General features: G+C 45.6%; 1 protein-coding gene across 2 annotated transcripts; it reads right to left on the reverse strand.

The window, feature by feature from the left end:
- Positions 1–2,036: 2,036 nt before the first annotated feature.
- LOC106562582 (reticulocalbin 1, EF-hand calcium binding domain) lies at positions 2,037–13,073 on the reverse strand. 2 transcript variants are annotated; one of them, XM_045689508.2, is made up of 6 exons: positions 12,538–13,069; positions 11,189–11,382; positions 10,410–10,588; positions 5,949–6,009; positions 5,026–5,225; positions 2,037–3,365 (listed from the first exon to the last, which is right to left on the reverse strand). In XM_045689508.2, the coding sequence occupies exons 1-6, from the start codon at positions 12,759–12,761 to the stop codon at positions 3,258–3,260; spliced, it is 966 nt and encodes a 321-aa protein (XP_045545464.1). In that variant the 5' UTR covers positions 12,762–13,069; the 3' UTR covers positions 2,037–3,257. The 2 variants fall into 2 exon arrangements, with proteins under 2 accessions (XP_045545464.1, XP_045545465.1); XM_045689509.2 differs by lacking the exon at positions 2,037–3,365 and having other exon boundaries at positions 5,879–6,009; positions 12,538–13,073.
- Positions 13,074–23,635: the final 10,562 nt, after the last annotated feature.

Raw genomic sequence — 23,635 nt, forward strand, 5'->3', positions numbered from 1 at the left:
CAGATTCACCCTATCCGTGCTAACAGTGTGTGTGTTTCAACTAGTCAGTGGCAGTGTCAACAGAATACCCATATGCCTCGCGTTTTAACACTCACTCAGTCAAATAGACAGACGTACAAACATTAGTGGAGGCGTGCCAACGAACCGGCAAGCGTGCGTGCACACTTCAGTGACCTGTAGTGGAAAGTCAATTAGCAAGTCCTTGGCCCTGTGGACAGTTTGGCCTTTAGCCAAGCAGTAGCAGCCAGTAAGCTGGTTGGTCTGACACACAAGGACTGATATTTAACAGGTACACCTGTAGCTACAGGCTAGGGGTCTTAAAAAGCCTCCAGTAGCTGTAATGGTGGGAAATGACAGGCTGTTTGAGTCATCCAAGACAATAGAATGACTTGTTAAGCTCTGATCCACAGCTGTGCTGAGTGCTCGCCTGTGTCAGAGAGAAATAGAAAGCGTGAGAGTGAGACTAAGAACAAGAGGAGAGAAAGAAAATAGCGTGAGAGTGAGACTAAGAACAAGAGGAGAGAAAGAAAATAGCGTGAGAGTGAGACTAACTGCTAGTGGTGTTTATACACCAGAGAGAGAGAGACAGCGAGACAGAGATACAGAGAGAGACAGAGACAGAGACAGAGAGAGAGAGACAGAGAGAGAGAGAGAGACACACTGACAGGGAGACACAGACAGACAGAGAAAGACACAGACAGACAGACAGAGAGAGAGAAAGACAGACAGACAGACAGACAGACAGACAGACAGACAGACAGACAGACAGACAGACAGACAGACAGACAGAGAAAAAACGTAAAGCCTATTTTGTGTGTGGGATGTGAAAGGTGTTTAAATTGGTGTTTGTTTCTCTGTGTGTTTGTCCTGCTTCAAATGATACCCAATCTCTCCAGCTCTCTGCCAGTCCGTGTTCATGACTGTACCCTTTCCCAGGCCCTAAACTCAAACAGGAGGTACCAATCCTACAACTGAGCTTAGCAGAGACCTATATGGAACAACTTGTAACAGCAGATCTTCCTGTCTGGGTTGGCGCCCCCCCTTGGGTTGTGCCGTGGCGGAGATCTTTGTGGGCTATACTCGGCCTTGTCTCAGGATGGTAAGTTGGTGGTTGAAGGTATCCCTCTAGTGGTGTGGGGGCTGTGCTTTAGCAAAGTGGGTGGGGTTATATCCTGCCTGTTTGGCCCTGTCTGGGAGTATCATCGGATGGGGCCAGTGTCTCCTGACCCCTCCTGTTTCAGCCTCCAGTATTTATGCTGCAGTAGTTTATGCGTCAGGGGGCTAGGGTCAGTCTGTTATATCTGGAGTATTTCTCCTGTCTTATCCGGTGTCCTGTGTGAATTTAAGTATGCTCTCTCTAACTCTCTCTTTATCTCTCTCGGAGGACCTGAGCCCTAGGACCATGCCTCAGGACTACCTGGCATTATGACTCCTTGCTGTACCCAGTCCACCTGGCCGTGCTGCTGCTCCAGTTTCAACTGTTCTGCCTGCGGCTATTGAACCCTGACCTGTTCACCGGAAGTGCTACCTGTCCCAGACCTGCCGTTTTCAACTCTCTAGAGACAGCAGGAGCGGTAGAGATACTCTCATTGATTGGCTATGAAAAGCCAACTGCCATTTACTCCTGAGGTGCTGACCTGTTGCACCCTCGACAACTATTGTGATTATTATCATTTGACCATGCTGGTCATTTACGAACATTTGAACATCTTGGCCATGTTCTGTTATAATCTCCACCCGGCACAGCCAGAAGAGGACTGGCCACCCCTCATAGCCTGGTTCCTCTCTAGGTTTCTTCCTAGGCTTTGGCCTTTCTACGGAGTTTTTCCTAGCCACTGTGCTTCTACACCTGCATTGCTTGCTGTTTGGGGTTTTAGGCTGGGTTTTTGTACAGCACTGAGATACCAGCTGATGTAAGAAGGGCTTTATAAATTAATTTAATTTGAGAAAAACCTTGGCTTAACTTCTTATACAGAGAAAAAAAAGGTACATTGATAAAAAGACGTGGGTCATCATAGAATTACAAACTAGACAAGAATGGTAAAATGTGTTTCTTTTTCTAAAACATTAATATACACAAGGGAGTACATTTGGCATGGTACAAGAGGAAGTGATCTAACAGGAAGTCCTATCTTACAACGTGAACAATAGTGTCAATATGAGAAGCAGCTTTGAGGTAACGGAGGACACACATACAGTACACTGGAACCCCTCTTCTCCTGCGTTTCAAGTCATTTTACATCACTCTAAAACTCCCATAACAATGAAAAGGCAAAAATTACATTTTCATCATGACAATAGCCTGGTTATTTTGCATGTAACTCATATTACATTTTTACACAGGCAGGCCTTAAGTGTATAAAAACAAACAAGCGAACAAAGCAAAAGTAAATAAAATGAATGTTTTCACAGACTGTATTGGGAAAAGATGCGTGCAAAGAGCATATCATTAAGATGGGTGTTAGTAACAGATCCTAAAACATTTTACAACAGGAAGCTCGCAAATCCAAGAGCACTTGAAAAAATGTAATTTATAAAATAGTCTTTACTGGCCAGCAAAACAAAACAACATCTGTGTCCACTGTATAAAAACAAAGTGTGTAGTGATATCTGACAAGTTAAACAAGTAGGCAGCCTTCATAAACGCTATAAACACCCATTGACCTCTGTCTAACTATTATACCTCCCAGGCTTCTTCGCCTCCTCAAGTTAAATGACTAAATACATAGAATTTGAGTAAGTATTCTAGGCTGTGCTTTGTTTTCACATTGGAACCACAATCAAATCAAATATTCCTGACGATCAACCCTATGTTCTCATCTCCGCTAAAATCATGTAAGGTTTAAAGAAAAGACAATATAAGGGAAATGATCAAACGGTCAAAGATGGTCATGTGATGATGGCTGTGTATAAAGATGTAAAAGGACGCTAAGCCAGATGGGAGTCTGGCTGATAAGGAACGTCAACGGCAGTCGCACAGAGGTTGGGTGTGGTCAATCTCTGTTCCTAAATGTCAGAAACAGGACCAAACCCGGTCCAGCCGCTCAGGAGGACCTCGTCCGTCAGTGGTAGGAACAGACCATTCCTTGGCCCCTCCCCTCGGGGGGGTACTGCAGTGTTGGAACTATGTTTGTGTTCAACTGATGACATTTAGCAGGATAAGGCTGAGGACCAGACAAGTTTGTGGTCGAGGTTGACGATGCTCAGTTGAGGTCCGACCGACCTGCCACAAACACAACTACACTACAATAAACTGCTCAGAGTTCATCATGGTTCTTGGTCAGGTCTTCTCCATAGTTGGTGGCCTGACTTCCTACAAACATGTTCCAGTTCTCCAGGATCTCCTCCTTGGTCAGCATTGTGTCCTGAGGAGAGAGAACCCAGTCAGGTTTACATAGTCTATAAGATATCCTACTACTAAAGAACTAACACTTGAATTTCAATTCCTCCATTTTGACAACTAAGACATGATAAAAAAGTATGAACTCAGGCTCTTTATCCTACATATTATTACCAGCCAGAAAATTGGTAAAGAGGAGTGAAAACTTAAACAATCGTTGGGAATCATATTGGTCTGACTTGTAGGCTAGGATATAGGATCAGTACCCTGTCCTGGTCTGATTCGTAGACTAGGTTATAGGATCAGTACCCTGTCCTGGTCTGACTCGTAGACTAGGATATAGGATCAGTACCCTGTCCTGGTCTGATTCGTAGACTAGGTTATAGGATCAGTACCCTGTCCTGGTCTGACTCGTAGACTAGGTTATAGGATCAGTACCCTGTCCTGGTCTGACTCGTAGACTAGGTTATAGGATCAGTACCCTGTCCTGGTCTGACTCGTAGACTAGGTTATAGGATCACTACCCTGTCCTGGTCTGACTCGTAGACTAGGTTATAGGATCACTACCCTGTCCTGGTCTGACTCGTAGACTAGGTTATAGGATCACTACCCTGTCCTGGTCTGACTCGTAGACTAGGTTATAGGATCAGTACCCTGTCCTGGTCTGACTCGTAGACTAGGTTATAGGATCAGTACCCTGTCCTGGTCTGACTCGTAGACTAGGATATAGGATCAGTACCTTGTACTGGTCTGACTCGTAGACTAGGTTATAGGATCACTACCCTGTCCTGGTCTGACTCGTAGACTAGGTTATAGGATCACTACCCTGTCCTGGTCTGACTCGTAGACTAGGTTATAGGATCAGTACCCTGTCCTGGTCTGACTCGTAGACTAGGTTATAGGATCAGTACCCTGTCCTGGTCTGACTCGTAGACTAGGTTATAGGATCACTACCCTGTCCTGGTCTGACTCGTAGACTAGGTTATAGGATCAGTACCCTGTCCTGGTCTGACTCGTAGACTAGGTTATAGGATCACTACCCTGTCCTGGTCTGACTCGTAGACTAGGTTATAGGATCACTACCCTGTCCTGGTCTGACTCGTAGACTAGGTTATAGGATCAGTACCTTGTCCTGGTCTGATTCGTAGACTAGGTTATAGGATCAGTACCTTGTCCTGGTCTGATTCGTAGACTAGGTTATAGGATCAGTACCTTGTCCTGGTCTGATTCGTAGACTAGGTTATAGGATCACTACCCTGTCCTGGTCTGACTCGTAGACTAGGTTATAGGATCAGTACCCTGTCCTGGTCTGACTCGTAGACTAGGTTATAGGATCACTACCCTGTCCTGGTCTGACTCGTAGACTAGGTTATAGGATCAGTACCTTGTCCTGGTCTGATTCGTAGACTAGGTTATAGGATCAGTACCCTGTCCTGGTCTGACTCGTAGACTAGGTTATAGGATCAGTACCCTGTCCTGGTCTGACTCGTAGACTAGGTTATAGGATCAGTACCCTGTCCTGGTCTGACTCGTAGACTAGGTTATAGGATCAGTACCTTGTCCTGGTCTGACTCGTAGACTAGGTTATAGGATCAGTACCTTGTCCTGGTCTGATTCGTAGACTAGGTTATAGGATCAGTACCTTGTCCTGGTCTGATTCGTAGACTAGGTTATAGGATCAGTACCTTGTCCTGGTCTGATTCGTAGACCAGGTGTCGGGCCTCTGCCATGGCGTGATCGTAGTCCTGGGGCAGGATCCAGTGGCGAATCTCTGCCACGTCCATCTTTCCGTCCTTGTTCAGGTCCCTGAAGTCAGAGAACTGGTCCCGCTCCGTTCTGACCCAGTCTGGTTCTGGACCCCCCTCCTCATGGGAAAACATGTCCGCTGCAATGACACAGGAACATATAGGATGACATACTCAAAGAAGGTCAAAAAGTGAACACTTTGTTTAAAAGTATGCTTATAAACCGTAACTAAATAGTTTGTTAACCATTAGTAAAAATGTTGTAAATCATTGTTCGTTCATGTGCTCATTTGCATTCCCTGTATAAGCCATTTACTATAAGGACCTGTAATCAAAACTCTATAGAACTAATGGTTACCAAGCATGCTATGTAATGTTTCTAAGCAGTTTCTAAGTGGATATTCCTTCAAAAACGCAACCAAAAATGAACAGTGAAATCCTAGAATAGGCAGACTGCAGCGTCATAGCAGAGCTTTCCCAAAGCAACCAACAAACAGGCCTTTGATTCCTAATCAGGTCACAGAGCTCATGGGGTTGCCTACATCTTGTGTTAGGAACTCTTCCTCTAGACTAGAAGACCCAGGAGGATACTAACACCAAACCTTGTAAACACTTCCAATATACCATAAGAACATGATATAGTTTGTGGAGAAAATAATTACAAATTGGTTAAAAATAGTTTTGCATTAAAATGAGGGTAGACCTGTCCTCGTGTGTAAAAAAAAAAAGGAAATTCCGCTGAAAAAGGAGAGAGAAAAATGAAGAAAACAAGAATGAAGTGAGTGAAAATGACCTGTAACCGGTGTTCATGAAGGGTTAGTCTTCTGATGCAGTGTCAACCCCAGTCACGCCTCCCAACTCACCAATATACTCATCCTCGTCCACATGTCCGTCTCCATTCTTATCAATGTCCTCCAGGGTCTCCTGCACGCAAACACAGGCAATGTCATAAAAGGGGGACACAGAGGTCAACGGCAGTGGGACTCTCACTACTGACAGTAATAAAAGATAAAACACACAGCCCCAGGCAGTATGAGTCGAGCTACGAGGCTCTGCTTACAGATGGGCTGGCAGAGAGACACTACGATTACAGAGCCACTGCTGATGATCAGCTAACTGCCTGGATTGGAGACCATGTTGGTTTTCAGAGATGAGATTTTAGCCACTTCTTTAAGAGCAATCTATGGTTGCTTTACTTGTGTAATTTTAGATATATCTAACCATCTGTTTATCTGGAGGAATGGATTGTATATACAGTGCATTAGGAAAGTATTCAGACCCCTTGACTTTTCCACATTTTGTTACTTTACAGCCTTATTCTAAAATGGACTAAATAGTTGTTTTCCCCCCACAACCAATCTACACGCAATAACCCATAATGACAAACCAAAAACAGGTTTTTAGAAATTTTAGCAAATGTATAAAAAAAACGAAACTAAAAAATAACAGAAATATTACATTTACATAAGTATTCAGACCATTTACTCTGTATTTTGTTGAAGCACCGTTGGCAGTGATTACAGCCTCAAGTCTTCTTGGGTATGATGCTACAAGCTTGGCACATCTGTATTTGGGGAGTTTCTCCCACTCTTCTCTGCAGTTCCTCTCAAGCTCTCAGGTTGGATGGGGAGCGTCACTGCACAGCTATTTTCAGGTCTCTCAAGAGATGTTCGATCGGGTTCAAGTCCGGGTTCTGGCTGGGCCACTCAAGAACATTGAGACTTGTCCCAATGCCACTCCTGTGTTGTCTTGGCTGTGTGCTTCGGGTCGTTGTCCTGTTGGAAGGTGAACCCTCGACCCAGTGAGGTCCGCTCTGGAGCAGGTTTTCATCAAGAATCTCTCTGTATTTTGCTCCGTTCATCTTTCCTTCGATCCTGGCTAGTCTCCCAGTCCCTGCCGCTGAAAAACATCCCCACAGCATGATGCTGCCACCACCGAGCTTCACCGTAGGGATGGTACCAGGATTCCTCCAGACGTGACACTTGGCATTCAGGCCAAAGAGTTCAATCTCCATGCAGGTTGTCATGTGCCTTTTACTGAGGAGTGGCTTCCATCTGGCCACTCAACCATAAATGCATGATTGGTGGAGTGCTGCAGAGATGGTAGTCCTTCTGGAAGGTTCTACCATCTCCAAAGAGGAACTCTGGAGCTCTGTCAGAGTGACCATTGGGTTCTTGGTCACCTCCCTCACCAAGGCCATTCTCCCCTGATTGCTCAGTTTAGCCGGGCGGCCAGCTCTAGGAAGAGTCTTGGTGGTTCCAAACTTCTTCCATTTAAGAATGATGGAGGACACTGTGTTCTTGGGGATCTTCAATGCTGCTGACATTTTTTGGTACCCTTCCCCAGATCTGTACCTCGACACAATCCTGTCTCGGAGCGCTACGGGCAATTCCTTCCACCTCATGGCTTGGTTTTTGCTCTGATATGCACTGTCAACTGTGGGACCTTATATAGACGTGTGTGTGCCTTTCCAAATCATGTTCAAATCAATTGAATTTACCCCAGGTGGACTCCATTCAAGTTGTAGAAAAATCTCAAGGATGATCAATGGAAACAGGATGCACCCGAGCTCAATTTCAAGTCTTATAGCAACGGTTCTGAATGCTTACGTAAATAAGGAATCTGTTTTTTGTTTTTTTTTAAATATACATTTGCTAAAATTTATAAAAACCTATTTTTGCTTTGTCATTATGGTTTATTATGTGTAGATTGATGAGGAACCTTTTTTATTGAATCCATTTTAGAATAAGGCTGTAACGTAACAAAATGTGGAAAAAGTAGAGGTCCGAATACATTGTATGGTGTAGATGATTTTAAAGTTGTGTGCCATCCCTATACAGTCTCTTAGGTATGTTTACAGAGCCTCAACTCATCTTGTCAACACTGCACAATCGTTGTGTTCCCTCCATTTGGGATTTAACTTATGACTGTTTCTCTAAGGTTGTAGCAGTTGTTAAGAGAGAGGATATGTCATGACTGTTTCTCTAAGGTTGTAGCAGTTGTTAAGAGAGAGGATATGTCATGACTGTTTCTCTAAGGTTGTAGCAGTTGTTAAGAGAGAGGATATGTCATGACTGTTTCTCTAAGGTTGTAGCAGTTGTTAAGAGAGAGGATATGTCATGACTGTTTCTCTAAGGTTGAAGCAGTTGTTAAGAGAGAGGATATGTCATGACTGCCTCCCAAATGCCCCCTTTACATCGTGACGCATTTCATTACTCCGTACGTCATCTTCACCGAGTCTTGCCCCGCTACTGAACGGACCAGTGTAGTGTTTTGTAAGGCAAGATGGAGGACACCCTCTCTCCTCAGAGATAGCATTTATTTTGGGATATTGCAAAATATGACATTTTATTCAAGACAGGATAAATATATTGTTTCAGGTGATAAAACATGTTTTGTTTCGTTACTTTTTCCTCAACTTGTTTCTCTAACTTTATAGCAAGTCAAGCAACCAAGAGTGTTTATGGGTAATGTGAACGAGGCTTAAGGTTGTAACTTTAGCAGTTGTTATTAGAGCAGTATGTCATCACTACCTCAAAATGCAGTCACCCCCCTTACCAGCCAACATAGATTCACACAAAAACACACCATGTTTCAAGCAGGTTATAAATGCCCCTGCTGAAGCCTACTGAAAGATTAAAGACCACTTACCATGGGGAGTGGATGACTAATAATAAACAACGTGTTATTAAAAATATAGAACATAATGAATATAGACCTCTCCATAGCAGGACTCATCCAGGATATCTCCTCTACAACACCAGTAGTATAGGGGTTCATCTCCTCTACAACACCAGTAGTATAGGGGTTCATCTCCTCTACAACACCAGTAGTATAGGGGTTCATCTCCTCTACAACACCAGTAGTATAGGGGTTCATCTCCGCTACAACACCAGTAGCATAGGGGTTCATCTCCTCTACAACACCAGTAGCATAGGGGTTCATCTCCTCTACAACACCAGTAGCATAGGGGTTCATCTCCTCTACAACACCAGTAGCATAGGGGTTCATCTCCGCTACAACACCAGTAGCATAGGGGTTCATCTCCGCTACAACACCAGTAGCATAGGGGTTCATCTCCGCTACAACACCAGTAGCATAGGGGTTCATCTCCGCTACAACACCAGTAGCATAGGGGTTCATCTCCGCTACAACACCAGTAGCATAGGGGTTCATCTCCGCTACAACACCAGTAGCATAGGGGTTCATCTCCGCTACAACACCAGTAGCATAGGGGTTCATCTCCGCTACAACACCAGTAGTATAGGGGTTCATCTCCTCTACAACACCAGTAGTATAGGGGTTCATCTCCTCTACAACACCAGTAGTATAGGGGTTCATCTCCTCTACAACACCAGTAGTATAGGGGTTCATCTCCTCTTCAACACCAGTAGTATAGGGGTTCATCTCCTCTACAACACCAGTAGTATAGGGGTTCATCTCCTCTTCAACACCAGTAGTATAGGGGTTCATCTCCTCTACAACACTTGAGTGTTATAGGGGTTATGGGCCCACTATGGTAGGGAGGAGGCACGTCAAATTACCCAATAATAACAACGTGGATGTGGCTTAACGTCATGGCTTGGGTCTTCCTCTGAAAGACTGCCCCTATTGACTACAACCACAAGGTGTGATCACCACAATCAATGAAGACAACACTGCCCAAGCAGCAACCCAGAAACATTTCTGAAAAATGAACCATCAATAATTAACTCAGTCAAATGGGTATTACAGTTTTTATGAAGACAGAAGCCTAGTGCATTAGTTTCTCCATGTTTGCCAGAAGACTGTTCAGCGCTGTCAGTTTTATATTTAAGTGGCATGGGTCGGTTTGTCCCACTAGACCTGTTCCAAAAAATCTACACATTTTTTCCAGGCTGAGTAAAGTGTCATTAGAGAGCGGGATCTGAACGCAGAGCACTCCTAGTGGGACATCATCAGACAGAAACAGATTTCACAGAAACTCTCATCTGTTCCAAGAATTAGAAAACATTTTCGGAAAGCCAGTCAAGTCATCTATAGAGTACGATGAGGAGTTTTCAATACAGCTTTAAACTCTTCACATAACTCAGGTTTTAAAGCTGCTTCTCAAATACACCCCTGATTACTACGTTTCGCTTAAACTTAATCCAGAAGAAGTTATCAGAGGTTCTCAAATCAGTTTTCTAGGCTGCTGTGGAGTTTGCGGTTTGTCTATCTACTGATACACTACCATAACCCAAGTGAGAGTTTCTGCATTAGCCAACTCATTTCTGCTAACTCAGCAATAACAGGCTGGCATCCAGGTCAACACTAGACATTTCAGTGCAGAATGGAACACTAACCAGGACCACCATGTCCTTCATGTGGTCAAACTCCTCTGGGTGGAGGAAGGAGGTGAACTCTTCTCTATCAGCTGCCAGGTCTCCATCCAGATCAGCTGTTTGAAATCTCCTCTCGTCCCTGGGCAGCATCTTCTTAAAGCTGAACTGGTCTGTGGCCTCTTCAAACTCCTCTGGGTTAGCTTGGAGGAAAGACAAACAACTGTAGTAGAGCTGCTGGCTTAAATAACTAGGTAGGTCATGAATTTGGATGGAAGGTGTGATATTGTTAGCTATCAGACATGAGAGAGGAGAGAGGGGCCATGGGTCGGCCAACCAGAGAGGAGAGATTTGCTTGAATCCTCAGTCATATCATATCTGACAGAACATGTCATAAGCAGGTCATATCATATCTGACAGAACATGTCATAAGCAGGTCATATCATATCTGACAGAACATGTCATAAGCAGGTCATATCATATCTGACAGAACATGTCATAAGCAGGTCATATCATATCTGACAGAACATGTCATAAGCAGGTCATATCATATCTGACAGAACATGTCATAAGCAGGTCATATCATATCTGACAGAACATGTCATAAGCAGGTCATATCATATCTGACAGAACATGTCATAAGCAGGTCATATCATATCTGACAGAACATGTCATAAGCAGGTCATATCATATCTGACAGAACATGTCATAAGCAGGTCATATCATATCTGACAGAACATGTCATAAGCAGGTCATATCATATCTGACAGAACATGTCATAAGCAGGTCATATCATATCTTACACAGGTAGTAGCCATAGGTAGCCTGCTTGTACTCATCCCACGAGATCTTGTTGTCTTTGTTGAGGTCGTAATCCGTCCACACCTTGGCCACGTTCTCGTAGACGTAACGCTTCTGCACCCGCTTGATCCAGGCCTTCAGTTCAGTGATGGTGACATAGCCATCTCCATCACTGTCTATCCGGTCCACTATCTTACTGTGGGATACAGAGGACACACACAGTACTATAGTCTATCATTCATTTCCTTTCATTATAATGCATAGCCATACATAGATGCAGTTTAATATAACAGGCCATATATTTCCTTTAGAAAAAGAAACAGAGACATGAGTTGATGTCTTCAGTGACATAAGTAAGCAGTTATTCTAGCAACACAACACTATCAGTTTATACATAGTCAGCCAGCCATGAGAGAATAAAAACCTATTGAGTTACGTTTGCTTTGGGAGGAACTTGTGCCTAAATAATATTGAGAGTCTGTTCTATTTAGGAAGTTAGTTTTCCACCAACTAGAGTAAACGGGTTTATATCCATCTTGGTTGCCACGTTGTGATGTTGAGAGGGTCCTCCCACTCAACGCCATTCAGGAAAGGGAATTCTCAGGGAGAAGCGCCAACCACACAACCTACGCCCATTTCAGCCAACGTGTGTAACATAGAGCCAACATGTCATTTGAGCAGTGGTAAAGATGAAACGGAACCACAGCAAGCAGGACAGGTCTCTCTATGAAAGAGCACACCGAGACAGTGTAGTTGACACGTTCCACGGGTTCCAACACACATTTAAAACCCACGAACAACATTCTGTCCGTGGTTCTCAACTTTTATCCAACTCTCTCAACACCACAAAACTTCCTCTTGCTTCTTTAATGCATTATCCATAATTAAGAACTACACTCTGCAATTATAATATGACCGGGGAATGTGTGCGAGCGAATAGCACTCGCTCTACATTTAAAAGCGTAATAATGCACCGTTATATCATGCGGGTCTGCTGGCATGCAAATGTCTCAGGCACCACTTGGGCGAGTTGTGAAATTTTAATAACCCAAAGCCAAGAGAACACGAAATACATTAACAGGAATATGCGACTATTGTGACCCACTAAGAAGGCCCATATCTTTGGAGATGTGTGACAATAGCCCACATTACGCACGAGAGGTTGGTTGCGTCACCATCGCCTGCTCTCCAGATATAGACCCTCGCGACGCAATGACACCAACGTCAAGCGTTATCAGAGAATAATGGAACTGAGGAGAACCGAATAAACTGTCGTCTTTCAACTACTTTTGAACTTTAGTGACCCTGCATTGTATCACGTGTATGTCTAGTCTTTTCAGGGGAACCTTACCCAAGCCTGTCTTTGCTCTCCTCCGGCGTAAGCTGGTCGAAGGTAGTAGCGTCCTCCTTTCCCAGAAAGGCCTCATGATCGAATTGGAAGCTCTGGTTGTCTTCGTTGGCTTGCTTAATGAGTTCTAATGGGTCGTGGTGGACGCGCTCTTTTCTTAGCGTTGGTTTGCCGAGCACTACACAAGAGCAGAGGAGCAGAACGCACACGTAGCTGTACACGTCCATCAGTAGGGTGTTTGAGGACAGATCAGCTGTTGCGGAGTGAGCCGTATTTAGCCCGCTGCTACAAATGTAGCCAATCTGTTACAAGTCTGCTGAGGCGAAATAAAACAACAGCGCAAGCTGGCTACTTTCTTACTTTGAGGAGAGCAACAATGTTGCTGAAACGCGGCATCCAAGCATCAAGTCTTGCACTAAAGTCTATGTGCATTTAAATACATTACACGGGTCACTTCAGACCAGTACAGCCCGCCCCAGGTCGTATTTTCGTTTCAAACATGCCCGGCTGGTTACCACGGGACAGCACAGAGCTCAACCTAGCGAGGTTGCTTCCTACTTCACGTACAACCATTCACATATTCGCTTTCAGCGTTGGTTCAGCCTCACTCATTGTTAGTGTCTCTGCCATTGGTCCACGGGCTGTCTGTACACGAGATGACTATGGGCGCCACGTTGCAAGATGACACGTAAACCTGCCGTAGAACTCTCACGCATTTTTTGAAGGGCTGCCAAAAATAGTTGTGCCCCTCCTTAATCACTTTGTTGTCTCCCTGTTTTACTGATATGGGTATGTTTGTGTTCTCTCTCACTCTCTCAATTTTCAATTGAATTCAATTGCATCTCTGTGTGTGTGTGTGTGTGTGTGTGTGTGTGTGTGTGTGTGTGTGTGTGTGTGTGTGTGTGTGTGTGTGTGTGTGTGTGTGTGTGTGTGTGTGTTTTCTTCAGAATATATTAGACTATTAATTTAACATAACAAATGCACAAACAGCAGAAGTCCACAAAGCAGGATACCATACCCATCATATTTGACACTTGTTGGGGCCCCGGTCTTTAGCTGAAGACAGCATTAAAACAGCTCATGGTTATTATCATGACAGGCATTGAGACATAGATAGGACAAATAGCGTCATATTATTATTATTTCACATTTACATTTCAGTCATTTAGCAGACACTTATCCAGAGTGACTTACAGTAGTGAGAGAATACATTCTTTTTCATACTTTTTGTATTTCAATATGTTTTAACATGCAATAGGAGAATCTGTGTACCCTGGAAACAACTTGCTGACAGCGTCCTCCCTAATCTCCATTTGTAGGGAGGAGAACATTTATTTTGTCATTCAGCATTAGCATAATAAGCCCAACACATGGAATTTAGCTTTTTTGCATAAACTGTACATCCCAGTGTTTTATTATAAAGGACCGTGGGGCTAACTGGCCTTTTTATTTAATTCATGAATAGTTAATGTATTTAAATTAGTCTTGCCCGGTCAATTTGAATCAGAGTGTCGTAGCGAGATATGATGATACACAGATGTGTTTTCTCCCAGTAAGATCTCTCTCTCTCTCTCTCTCTCTCTCTCTCTCTCTCTCTCTCTCTCTCTCTCTCTCTCTCTCTCTCTCTCTCTCTCTCTCTCTCTCTCTCTCCATCCCTTTCTTCCTCTTGCACCCAAATGTACAGAAGTGTTCAGCCATGATTGTTGTGGGGTAATTGTTACTTCCTAATTACAGTTTCCTCAGAGCTATATGTTCACGTCCATGCCAGTTCTGGAGAGATCGGTGATGTCTGGGGTTGTAGTATAATGAATTCAATTTCAAAATAGGGGTTTTAATTGAACTTATTGAAGTTGAATTGAATTAGATTGATGGATTAAATTGTTATGACATATACATTCACATAAACATATTATAGACTAACACAGTTTATGGCTGTACTGTGTTATGGTATTCTATGTTCTTTTGTTTTTGTCTCCAAAGTGGAGACGAAGAGGAGGGAGGGAGGAGGGTAGAAGGAGGGAGGGAGAGAGAGGGGGGGATGAGGGAGGGATGGAGGAGAGGGGGGAGGAGAGGGAGGAGGGAGGGAGGGAGAAGAGGAGAAGGAGGGAGGGAGAGAGAGAGAGAAAGGGAGGGGAGGGAGAGAGGGGGGGAGAAAAAAGAGAGAGAGAGAAAGAGAGGGGAGATGGAGGGAAAGAGCGAGAGAGAGCGGGGAGAGGGAGATGGAGGAGATGGAGGGAGAGTGTGTGAGAGAGAGAGAGAGAGAGAGGGAGAGAGAGAGAGAGGGAGAGAGAGAGAGCGAGGGACGAGAGAGGAGGGAGAGGGAGAGAGAGAGGGAGAGAGAGAGGGGGAGAGAGTGGAGAGAGGGGGAGAGAGAGGGGGAGATGGAGGGAGGAGAGAGAAAGAGAGGGGAGAGAGAGAGATGAGAGAGAGAGAGAGAGGGGAGATGGAGGGCGAGTGATGAGAGAGATGAGAGAGAGAGGGCGAGTGAGAGAGAGAGAGAGGGCGAGTGAGAGAGAGAGAGAGAGAGAGAGAGAGAGGGAGATGGAGGGCGAGTGAGAGAGAGAGAGAGAAGGGGAGAGAGAGAAAGAGGTAGAGAGGGAGATGGAGGGAGAGAGAGAGGGGAGACGGAGGGAGAGTGAGAGAGGGGGAGATGGAGGGAGAGTGAGTGAGGGAGAGAGGGAGGGAGATGGAGAGACAGTGAGAGAGAGGGAGATGGAGGGACAGTGAGAGAGAGGGAGATGGAGGGACAGTGAGAGAGAGGGAGATGGAGGGACAGTGAGAGAGAGAGGGGGGAGCTGGAGGGAGAGTGAGAGAGAGTGAGAGAGAGAGAGAGAGCCCTAATACTGAATCTCAGATGAAAATAATGGAGTTCCAAAAAAGATCCAGCAGTCAGGACAACAAAGACACATTCTATCTAGACAACGTTGCCCTAGAGCACACAAAGAACAATACCTACCTCGGACTAAACATCACAATTAGGATCTGGATAAATCAGTTACAGAGCCCATTGCCCTCTATGGTTGTGAGGTCTGGGGTTCACTCACCAACCAACAATTCCCAAAATGGGACCAACATCCAGCTCAGACTGCAGAATTCTGCAAAAATAGACTTTGTGTTCAGTGCAAAACCCCAAACAATGTATGCAGAGCAGAACGAGGACTATACCGGGTAGTTATCAACATCCAGACAAGAGCTGTTCGATTCTACAACCACCTAAAAGAAGAGATGCCCACACATTCCACCACAAAGCCCTCAGAGAGATGAACCTAGAGAAGAGTCCCCTCAGCCAGCTGGTCATATGGGGCTCTGTTCACAAACACAGACCCCACAGAACCCTCAGCTACAGAGAGATGAACCTAGAGAAGAGTCCCCTCAGCCCCACAGAACCCCAGGACAGCAAACACAATCAGACCCAACCAAATGATGAGCAAGAACACTGACACACTGTAAAGAATCAACCAGAGCAAATTGGAATGCTATCTGGCCTTAGAGAGTACACCGTGGCAGATACCTGACCACTGTGACTGACACAAAATTAACAAAATGATTGTACAGACTCAGTGAGCATAGCCTTGCTATTGAGATAGCCTGTCTTCTCTTCAGAGCCAGGTCTGCCTATGTGCACACTGCCCACAAAATGAGGTGGAAACTGAGCTGTACTGTACTTCCTAACCTCCTGCTAAATGTACGACCACACTAGAGAGAGAGAGAGAGAGAGAGAGAGAGAGAGAGAGAGAGAAAGAGATGGACGAATTTAATCCATCAATCTAATTCAAATCAACTTCAATAAGTTCAATTAAAACCCCTATTTTGAAATTGAATTCATTATACTACAACCCCAGACATCACCGATCTCTCCAGAACTGGCATGGACGTGAACATATAGCTCTGAGGAATCTGTAATTAGGAAGTAACAATTACCCCACAACAATCATGGCTGAACACTTCTGTACATTCGGGTGCAAGAGGAAGAAAGGATGGAGGGATGGATGAGGGAGGGATGGATGAGGGAGGGATGGCTTTCAACATGAATATTTCACATTTGGAGAAGGAGTGGGTGTTCAGCTAATCATGACACACACACACACACACACACACACACACACACACACACACACACACACACACACACACACACACACACACACACACACACACACACACACACACACACACACACACACACACACACACACACACACACACAGCACAAGGCCTTTGGGTTAATGTGATTAACAAACGCTATGCTGTGAGACACAGGACATTAGTGTCCAGCAGTAATCCAGTTTTGCGGTTCCCTATCCATGCCCCATGGCAAGCTCTTCATCTCTGTGTGTGTCTGGATGGAGAAAGCTCTCCCAGACCCAGGGGACAGCTGGTTAGGATCATTTTTGGCTCCCGAGTGGCGCAACGGTCTAAGGCACTGCATCTCAGTGCTAGAGGGCGTCACTACAGACCTTGGTTCAATTCCAGGCTGTATCACAACAGGCTGTGATTGGGAGTCCCATAGGGCAGCGCACAATTGGCCCAATGGTCGTCCAGGTTAGGGTTTGGCCGCGGGTAGGCTGTCATTGTAAATAAGAATTTGTTGTTAACTGACTTGCCCAGTTAAATAAAGGTTAAATACATGTTTAATTTGATTATTATTGTAAGTCTGGGGTTCATTTTCCAGGCCCAAGGGACTTCAGTGGTAGTGGATGCTGGTTTCCTTTTCTTGAAAGTAGATTTAATGTCTACCCAAACTGTAGTTACACTGTAGTTACCATGTATATACACAGGTATGAAGGCCATTTCATGTAACTGACACCCAGTCTATAACCATCTGGCTATCAAACCCAAATCATATAAGTGACACAAAACTGCAATGGCCCACTGAGCTACAGACAAAGTTATTCATCTCAAGGAGAAGAGTTTGACTAACTTTTCCTGCTAGAGCCAACTCTGGAGTGGAGAGGCGATAAGACCTTACAAAAGAGGAATGTGATCTGACTGAACAGTCTAGGGAAAACATCCCCACTCTCTCCCTGTGACCATCCCCACTCTCTCCCTGTCACCATCCCCACGTCACCATCCCCACTCTCTCCCTGTCACCATCCCCACTCTCTCCCTGTCACCATCCCCACTCTCTCCCTGTCACCATCCCCACTCTCTCCCTGTCACCATCCCCACGTCACCATCCCCACTCTCTCCCTGTCACCATCCCCACTCTCTCCCTGTCACCATCCCCACTCTCTCCCTGTCACCATCCCCACTCTCTCCCTATGACCATCCCCACTCTCTCCCTGTGACCATCCCCACTCTCTCCCTGTGACCATCCCCACTCTCTCCCTGTGACCATCCCCACTCTCTCCCTGTGACCATCCCCACTCTCTCCCTGTGACCATCCCCACTCTCTCCCTGTGACCATCCCCACTCTCTCCCTGTGACCATCCCCACTCTCTCCCTGTGATCATCCCCACTCTCTCCCTGTGACCATCCCCACTCTCTCCCTGTGACCATCCCCACTCTCTCCCTGTGACCATCCCCACTCTCTCCCTGTGACCATCCCCACTCTCTCCCTGTGACCATCCCCACTCTCTCCCTGTGACCATCCCCACTCTCTCCCTGTGATCATCCCCACTCTCTTACTGTGACCATCCCCACTCTCTTACTGTGACCATCTCCACTCTCTCACTATGAGGTCCCCCCCACATTTCCCTCCCTCTCTCTCTCTCCTGAGCTTTCCTATAGTAGCCTCCTAACAACACACAGCCTCAACCATTCCAGATCGATTAATACACTTCTCAAGCCTGCCGCAGCAGAGAAAATAAACCTTTGCTCTCCTTTAATGACGACTGTAAAGCGGAGGCAATCATGGTATCCCTCCCTTGACATTTCCACATTCTTGTCTGCTCCACTTACCAGAGACAAACGACCGGGAAACGGGCCGCTATAGAGATGAAGCCCCCCCAGTCATTACGGCTGTCACCAGGGCCATTTCCATAGTGAAGAATCTGAAACAATAACCGACGCCGGGCCCTTTAATAACTGTTAAGGAATCGCATTTGGAAAATTGCATCGAAGCAATAACCTTTTTCTCCCTGTAATTAGATGACAGATAGGTCCCGCTTTTAATTAAGCCAGCAATTTATAGTGGAGCAGCCATACGTCAAAGTGTAGATTAGCGCTGCATAGTTCATGGAGCAACCTAAGCCAAATTTAAACAGAGTTGGTCTGGCAGTCAGTCGCACCTTCGACTGGCTTCTGCGCTCCGTGATGCATAGATGGTGTTAATCAATGTTACAGCACGTGGACAGCTAGCGTCTATTAGATAGGTTTTGAATGGGGCTCAACAACACGGGAAATAATGTCTGGAGAAGCATGTTAACGGGGAAATTGAGGCCGGGGAAGGGTGTGTGTTCGTGTGTGTGTATGTGAGCGCGCACCACTTCAAGCAATAGATTGACATGTGGGCAAAACCGTAGGACCATGTTTTAGTGGTTTCAATACATGTGGCAATTTATCTGCACTTTATAATGGGTCATTATGAAGACCATTTAAAGAAGAGTAAGCGTTGTTATACATAGTGGAGACCACCCATTCATTTCCCTGTCATCTGTCTATTAACACTCATAAGGAGACAAGCAGGGATCTACATTATCCAAACATTAAGCAAGGATCTACATTATCCAAACATTAAGCAAGGATCTCCATTATCTAAACATTAAGCAAGGATCTACATTATCCAAACATTAAGCAAGGATCTACATTATCCAAACATTAAGCAAGGATCTACATTATCCAAACATTAAGCAAGGATCTACATTATCCAAACATTAAGCAAGGATATACATTATCCAAACATTAAACATAGAATAGAATGGAGTAGAATTGAATAGGACTTCTTGTTATATGCTAGCCTCCTAGACTTTCTTCAGCCATTATACAGATTGGCATTCATTTTCTAGTTTTAGGAAGAACTGTTCATTCTCTTCTTAGCAGGCTTCTGGCAATTCATTAAAGAGATTCTACAGTAAAATTGTACAGTAAAATGTAAATGTACTTTTGTATACTTTTTAACCAGTAGTTCTGAAAGTAGGGCTCATGAGGCAAGAGTGGTCCCCGGAAATTGCATACTAAGTCATATATGTGCAGATATGTTCCCCACATCATCGCTCTCTCTCTCCCTCTGCTATGTGTGCATCTTGCTAGCTGTCACTCAAATGGCTGAAGCTCATTGGCTAGAACTCAAATTGCTAGGGGGCTGGACCACGTGGTAGGAAATGTATGGAAAATGTCTCAGCACAGGTTCCAGAAAAAAAGTTGCCTTCAAACTAGGTATTTTGTGGCTAATTGAGGTGAGGCAGTAATTCTGCTCATAGATTATGCATGTATAAACTACACATTGACACATCCAGCCCAAAGTGGGAGGTTTACAAAATACTTAGCAGTTGCAGAAGTTTCGGGGGACGTCTTTAATTTAACAAACATGTCCAGTGTGAATGTAAATAAAGGTGTCATATCTCTGATGCATAATTAATGACATCACAACACATACACCTGGGATGTGTTGCTGATTTCATCTGTATTATTCAGTGTTGTGGTGGTACAAAGACATGACACACACACACACACACACACACACACACACACACACACACACACACCACACACACACACACACACACACACGCACACACGCTCCCAGTAGCTGCGATCAACAGCAGACTGCACCAAACCTGTCCTTCAGACAAAGCCATAAACTGAATGAACATGGTGAAATGAACCACATGAAGAGAATACTCCCGAGCCACCACACTACACAGCCCCCACCACACTACACAGCCCCCACCACACTACACAGCCCCCACCAACATGTCCCTCTGCTCTGAGCCGATGGGCATGAAGAGCTGCTGATTTCCTCGCCTGTGTTTACCTACCATACCAACAACCACATCTGCTGCAGCCTAAATGTCATAATCCGTGTATGTAGGTGGCAGGGAAGTCAGGTGCAGGAGAAACCAAAGTGGTTCAAAATTGAGTATTTATTAAAGAAAACAAACTCCAAACCAACGTACTAAATAATCTGGGTAAAAATAACCCGTCGCACACCGATACATAATCAACACGTACATAATATAACAAACAATCACCGACAAGGATATGATGGGAAACAGAGGGTTAAATACACAACATGTAATTACTGGGATAAGAAACAGGTGTGTAAGGAGACCAGACAAAACCAATGGAAAATGAAAAACTGATCAATGGTGGTTGGTGACGTCGACCGCCGAGCACCACCCGAACAAGTAGGGGCATCAACTTCGGAAGAAGTCGTGACACAGGAAGGCTGTGTGTGTGTGGGTGTGTGTGTGTGTGTGTGTGTGTGTGTGTGTGTGTGTGTGTGTGTGTGTGTGTGTGTGTGTGTGTGTGTGTGTGTGTGTGTGTGTGTGTGTGTGTGTGTGTGTGTGTGTGTGTGTGTGTGTGTGTGTGTGTGTAAGGGAGGATGGGACACAGATTCAAAAGGGTATTTTTTATGTCAACGACTGCATGTCCATACGCGTTTTGAATATCCTGCATGGTCTGTTGAACAGCAAACCTCAATTTGTGCATGGTGGAAATCACTCACAGTCACAACGTGCAGCCCAGTATCAACTGATAAGTGTCAGTCTGGGACACTTTTGCAAAAGAAAGAGTTACAAAACATGACTCATAAATCATCGCAGCAGCAACAACAATGTGAGACAATGGAGTGGGAAAAGATACACCAAAGAGAACATAATATACTAGCAGGCCCTGAATGGAGGAGGGCAGAATCTCTCCCACCCAAACCCCTTCTGATACCCTCTGAAAACATCCTTTCAGGGGTTTCTCACTTTTGTAAAGAAGCTGATGTCATCCATTCCTAAACCCCTTGTCCATCCTCCACCCTCCTGGACTCATCTCAATCTCAGACCACAATCCCAGAGGGCTAATGGCAGATTAGGGCTACTGAGTCTTGGAGGAGTTATTATCTCAGATTAGTAGAGGGTCTGTGACTGTAGCCCTATGGCACCTCCCTCAGCAAAGGTCACACTTCACAACAGGGAAGAGATGATGTGTAACCCCTTGGGTGTGTGTGTGTGTGTGTGTGTGTGTGTGTGTGTGTGTGTGTGTGTGTGTGTGTGTGTGTGTGTGTGTGTGTGTGTGTGTGTGTGTGTGTGTGTGTGTGTGTGTATCTCTCCATCCCCTCCTCTATCCCTCCACCCCCCTCTATCCCTCCACCCCCCCAACCCTCCATCCCCTCCGCTATCCCTCCATCCCCTCCTCAATCCTCCATCCCCTCCTCTATCTCCCTATCCCCTCCTCTATCCCTCCATCCCCTCCTCTATCTCTCCATCCCCTCCTATATCTCCCCATCCCCTCCTCTATCCCTCCATCCCCTCCTTTATCTCGCCATCCCCTCATCTATCCCTCCATCCCCTCCTCTATCTCTCCATCCCTTCCTCTATTTCTCCATCTCCCCTTCTATCCCTCCATCCCCTCCTCTATCTCTCCATCCCCTCCTCTATCCCTAACCCTAACCCTAACCCTCTCAAGGCTCACACTTTAATTTGTCTATCCCTCCCTTCCATCCCCTCCTCAATCTCTCCATCCCCTCCTCTATCCCTCCATCCCCTCCTCTATCTCTCCATCCCCTCCTCTATCTCTCCATCCCCTCCTCTAGCCCTCCATCCCCTCCTCTATCTCTCATCCCCTCCTCTTGCCCTCCATCCCCCCTCTCCCCCCCTCTCCATGCTCTGAATCATCCATGGATCGGACCTAAAATGATGAAATGCCTGCAAAGGAAAAGTTGCCTGGTGCTAAATGCTAACCAGGGGCTAGTATGCTAGATGCTAAATGCTATCTCAGGGGCCCTGGCTGTGGCTGTGTAGTTGTGTCCCTCGTGGCTGCACTGATTTGTGGGTCATAGTGTGGGTGACATTATCCTCTGGTCCGTTGTGCCAGTCACTCGGCATTACTAGACGTCCCTCTCACCTCGGCCATTTTCTGGTGTTTGTGTACTGAGCCCACACACACAGACAAAGACAAAGACACACACTCTGTTACCCAAATGTTTGTACATACATACGCCCAATCATAAACAGACATGTTTTCATCCCTCTCTGCCGTGGAGTTGGTATTTCCCTCTCTGCTGTGGGGTTAATTTTTCCCTCTCTGCTGTGGGGTTAATTTTTCCCTCTCTGCTGTGGGGTTGGTTTTTCCCTCTCTGCTGTGGAGTTGGTATTTCCCTCTCTGCTGTGGGGTTAATTTCTCCCTCTCTGCTGTGGGGTTAATTTTTCCCTCTCTGCTGTGGGGTTAATTTTTCCCTCTCTGCTGTGGGGTTGGTTTTTCCCTCTCTGCTGTGGAGTTGGTTTTTCCCTCTCTGCTGTGGAGTTGGTTTTTCCCTCTCTGCTGTGGGGTTGGTTTTTCCCTCTCTGCTGTGGGGTTGGTTTTTCCCTCTCTGCTGTGGAGTTGGTTTTTCCCTCTCTGCTGTGGGGTTGGTTTTTCCCTCTCTGCTGTGGAGTTGGTTTTTCCCTCTCTGTTGTGGAGTTGGTATTTCCCTCTCTGCTGTGGAGTTGGTTTTTCCCTCTCTGCTGTGGAGTCGGTTTTTCCCTCTCTGCTGTGGAGTTGGTTTTTCCCTCTCTGCTGTGGAGTTGGTTTTTCCCTCTCTGCTGTGGAGTTGGTTTTTCCCTCTCTGCTGTGGAGTTGGTTTTTCCCTCTCTGCTGTGGGGTTGGTTTTTCCCTCTCTGCTGTGGGGTTGGTTTTTCCCTCTCTGCTGCGGGGTTGGTTTTTCCCTCTCTGCTGTGGAGTTGGTATTTCCCTCTCTGCTGTGGAGTTGGTTTTTCCCTCTCTGCTGTGGGGTTGGTTTTTCCCTCTCTGCTGTGGGGTTGGTTTTTCCCTCTCTGCTGTGGGGTTGGTTTTTCCCTCTCTGCTGTGGAGTTGGTTTTTCCCTCTCTGCTGTGGAGTCGGTTTTTCCCTCTCTGCTGTGGAGTCGGTTTTTCCCTCTCTGCTGTGGAGTTGGTTTTTCCCTCTCTGCTGTGGAGTCGGTTTTTCCCTCTCTGTTGTGGAGTTGGTATTTCCCTCTCTGCTGTGGAGTTGG

This window comes from Salmo salar, chromosome 11 (assembly GCF_965601325.2).
Source record: "Salmo salar chromosome 11, fSalSal1, whole genome shotgun sequence".
In the NCBI taxonomy this organism is placed as follows: Eukaryota; Metazoa; Chordata; class Actinopteri; order Salmoniformes; family Salmonidae; genus Salmo; species Salmo salar.

Excerpts from the sequence above, each read along its gene's own strand:
- LOC106562582 (XM_045689508.2), bottom strand. The coding sequence starts at position 12,761 with ATGGACGTGTACAGCTACGTGTGCGTTCTGCTCCTCTGCTCTTGTGTA. Across the intron at positions 11,383-12,537 it reads GAGAGCAAAGACAGGCTTGG|TAAGATAGTGGACCGGATAG; the intron begins GTAAGGTTCCCC and ends TGTATCCCACAG. Across the intron at positions 5,226-5,948 it reads GGACGAGGATGAGTATATTG|CGGACATGTTTTCCCATGAG; the intron begins GTGAGTTGGGAG and ends GTGTCATTGCAG.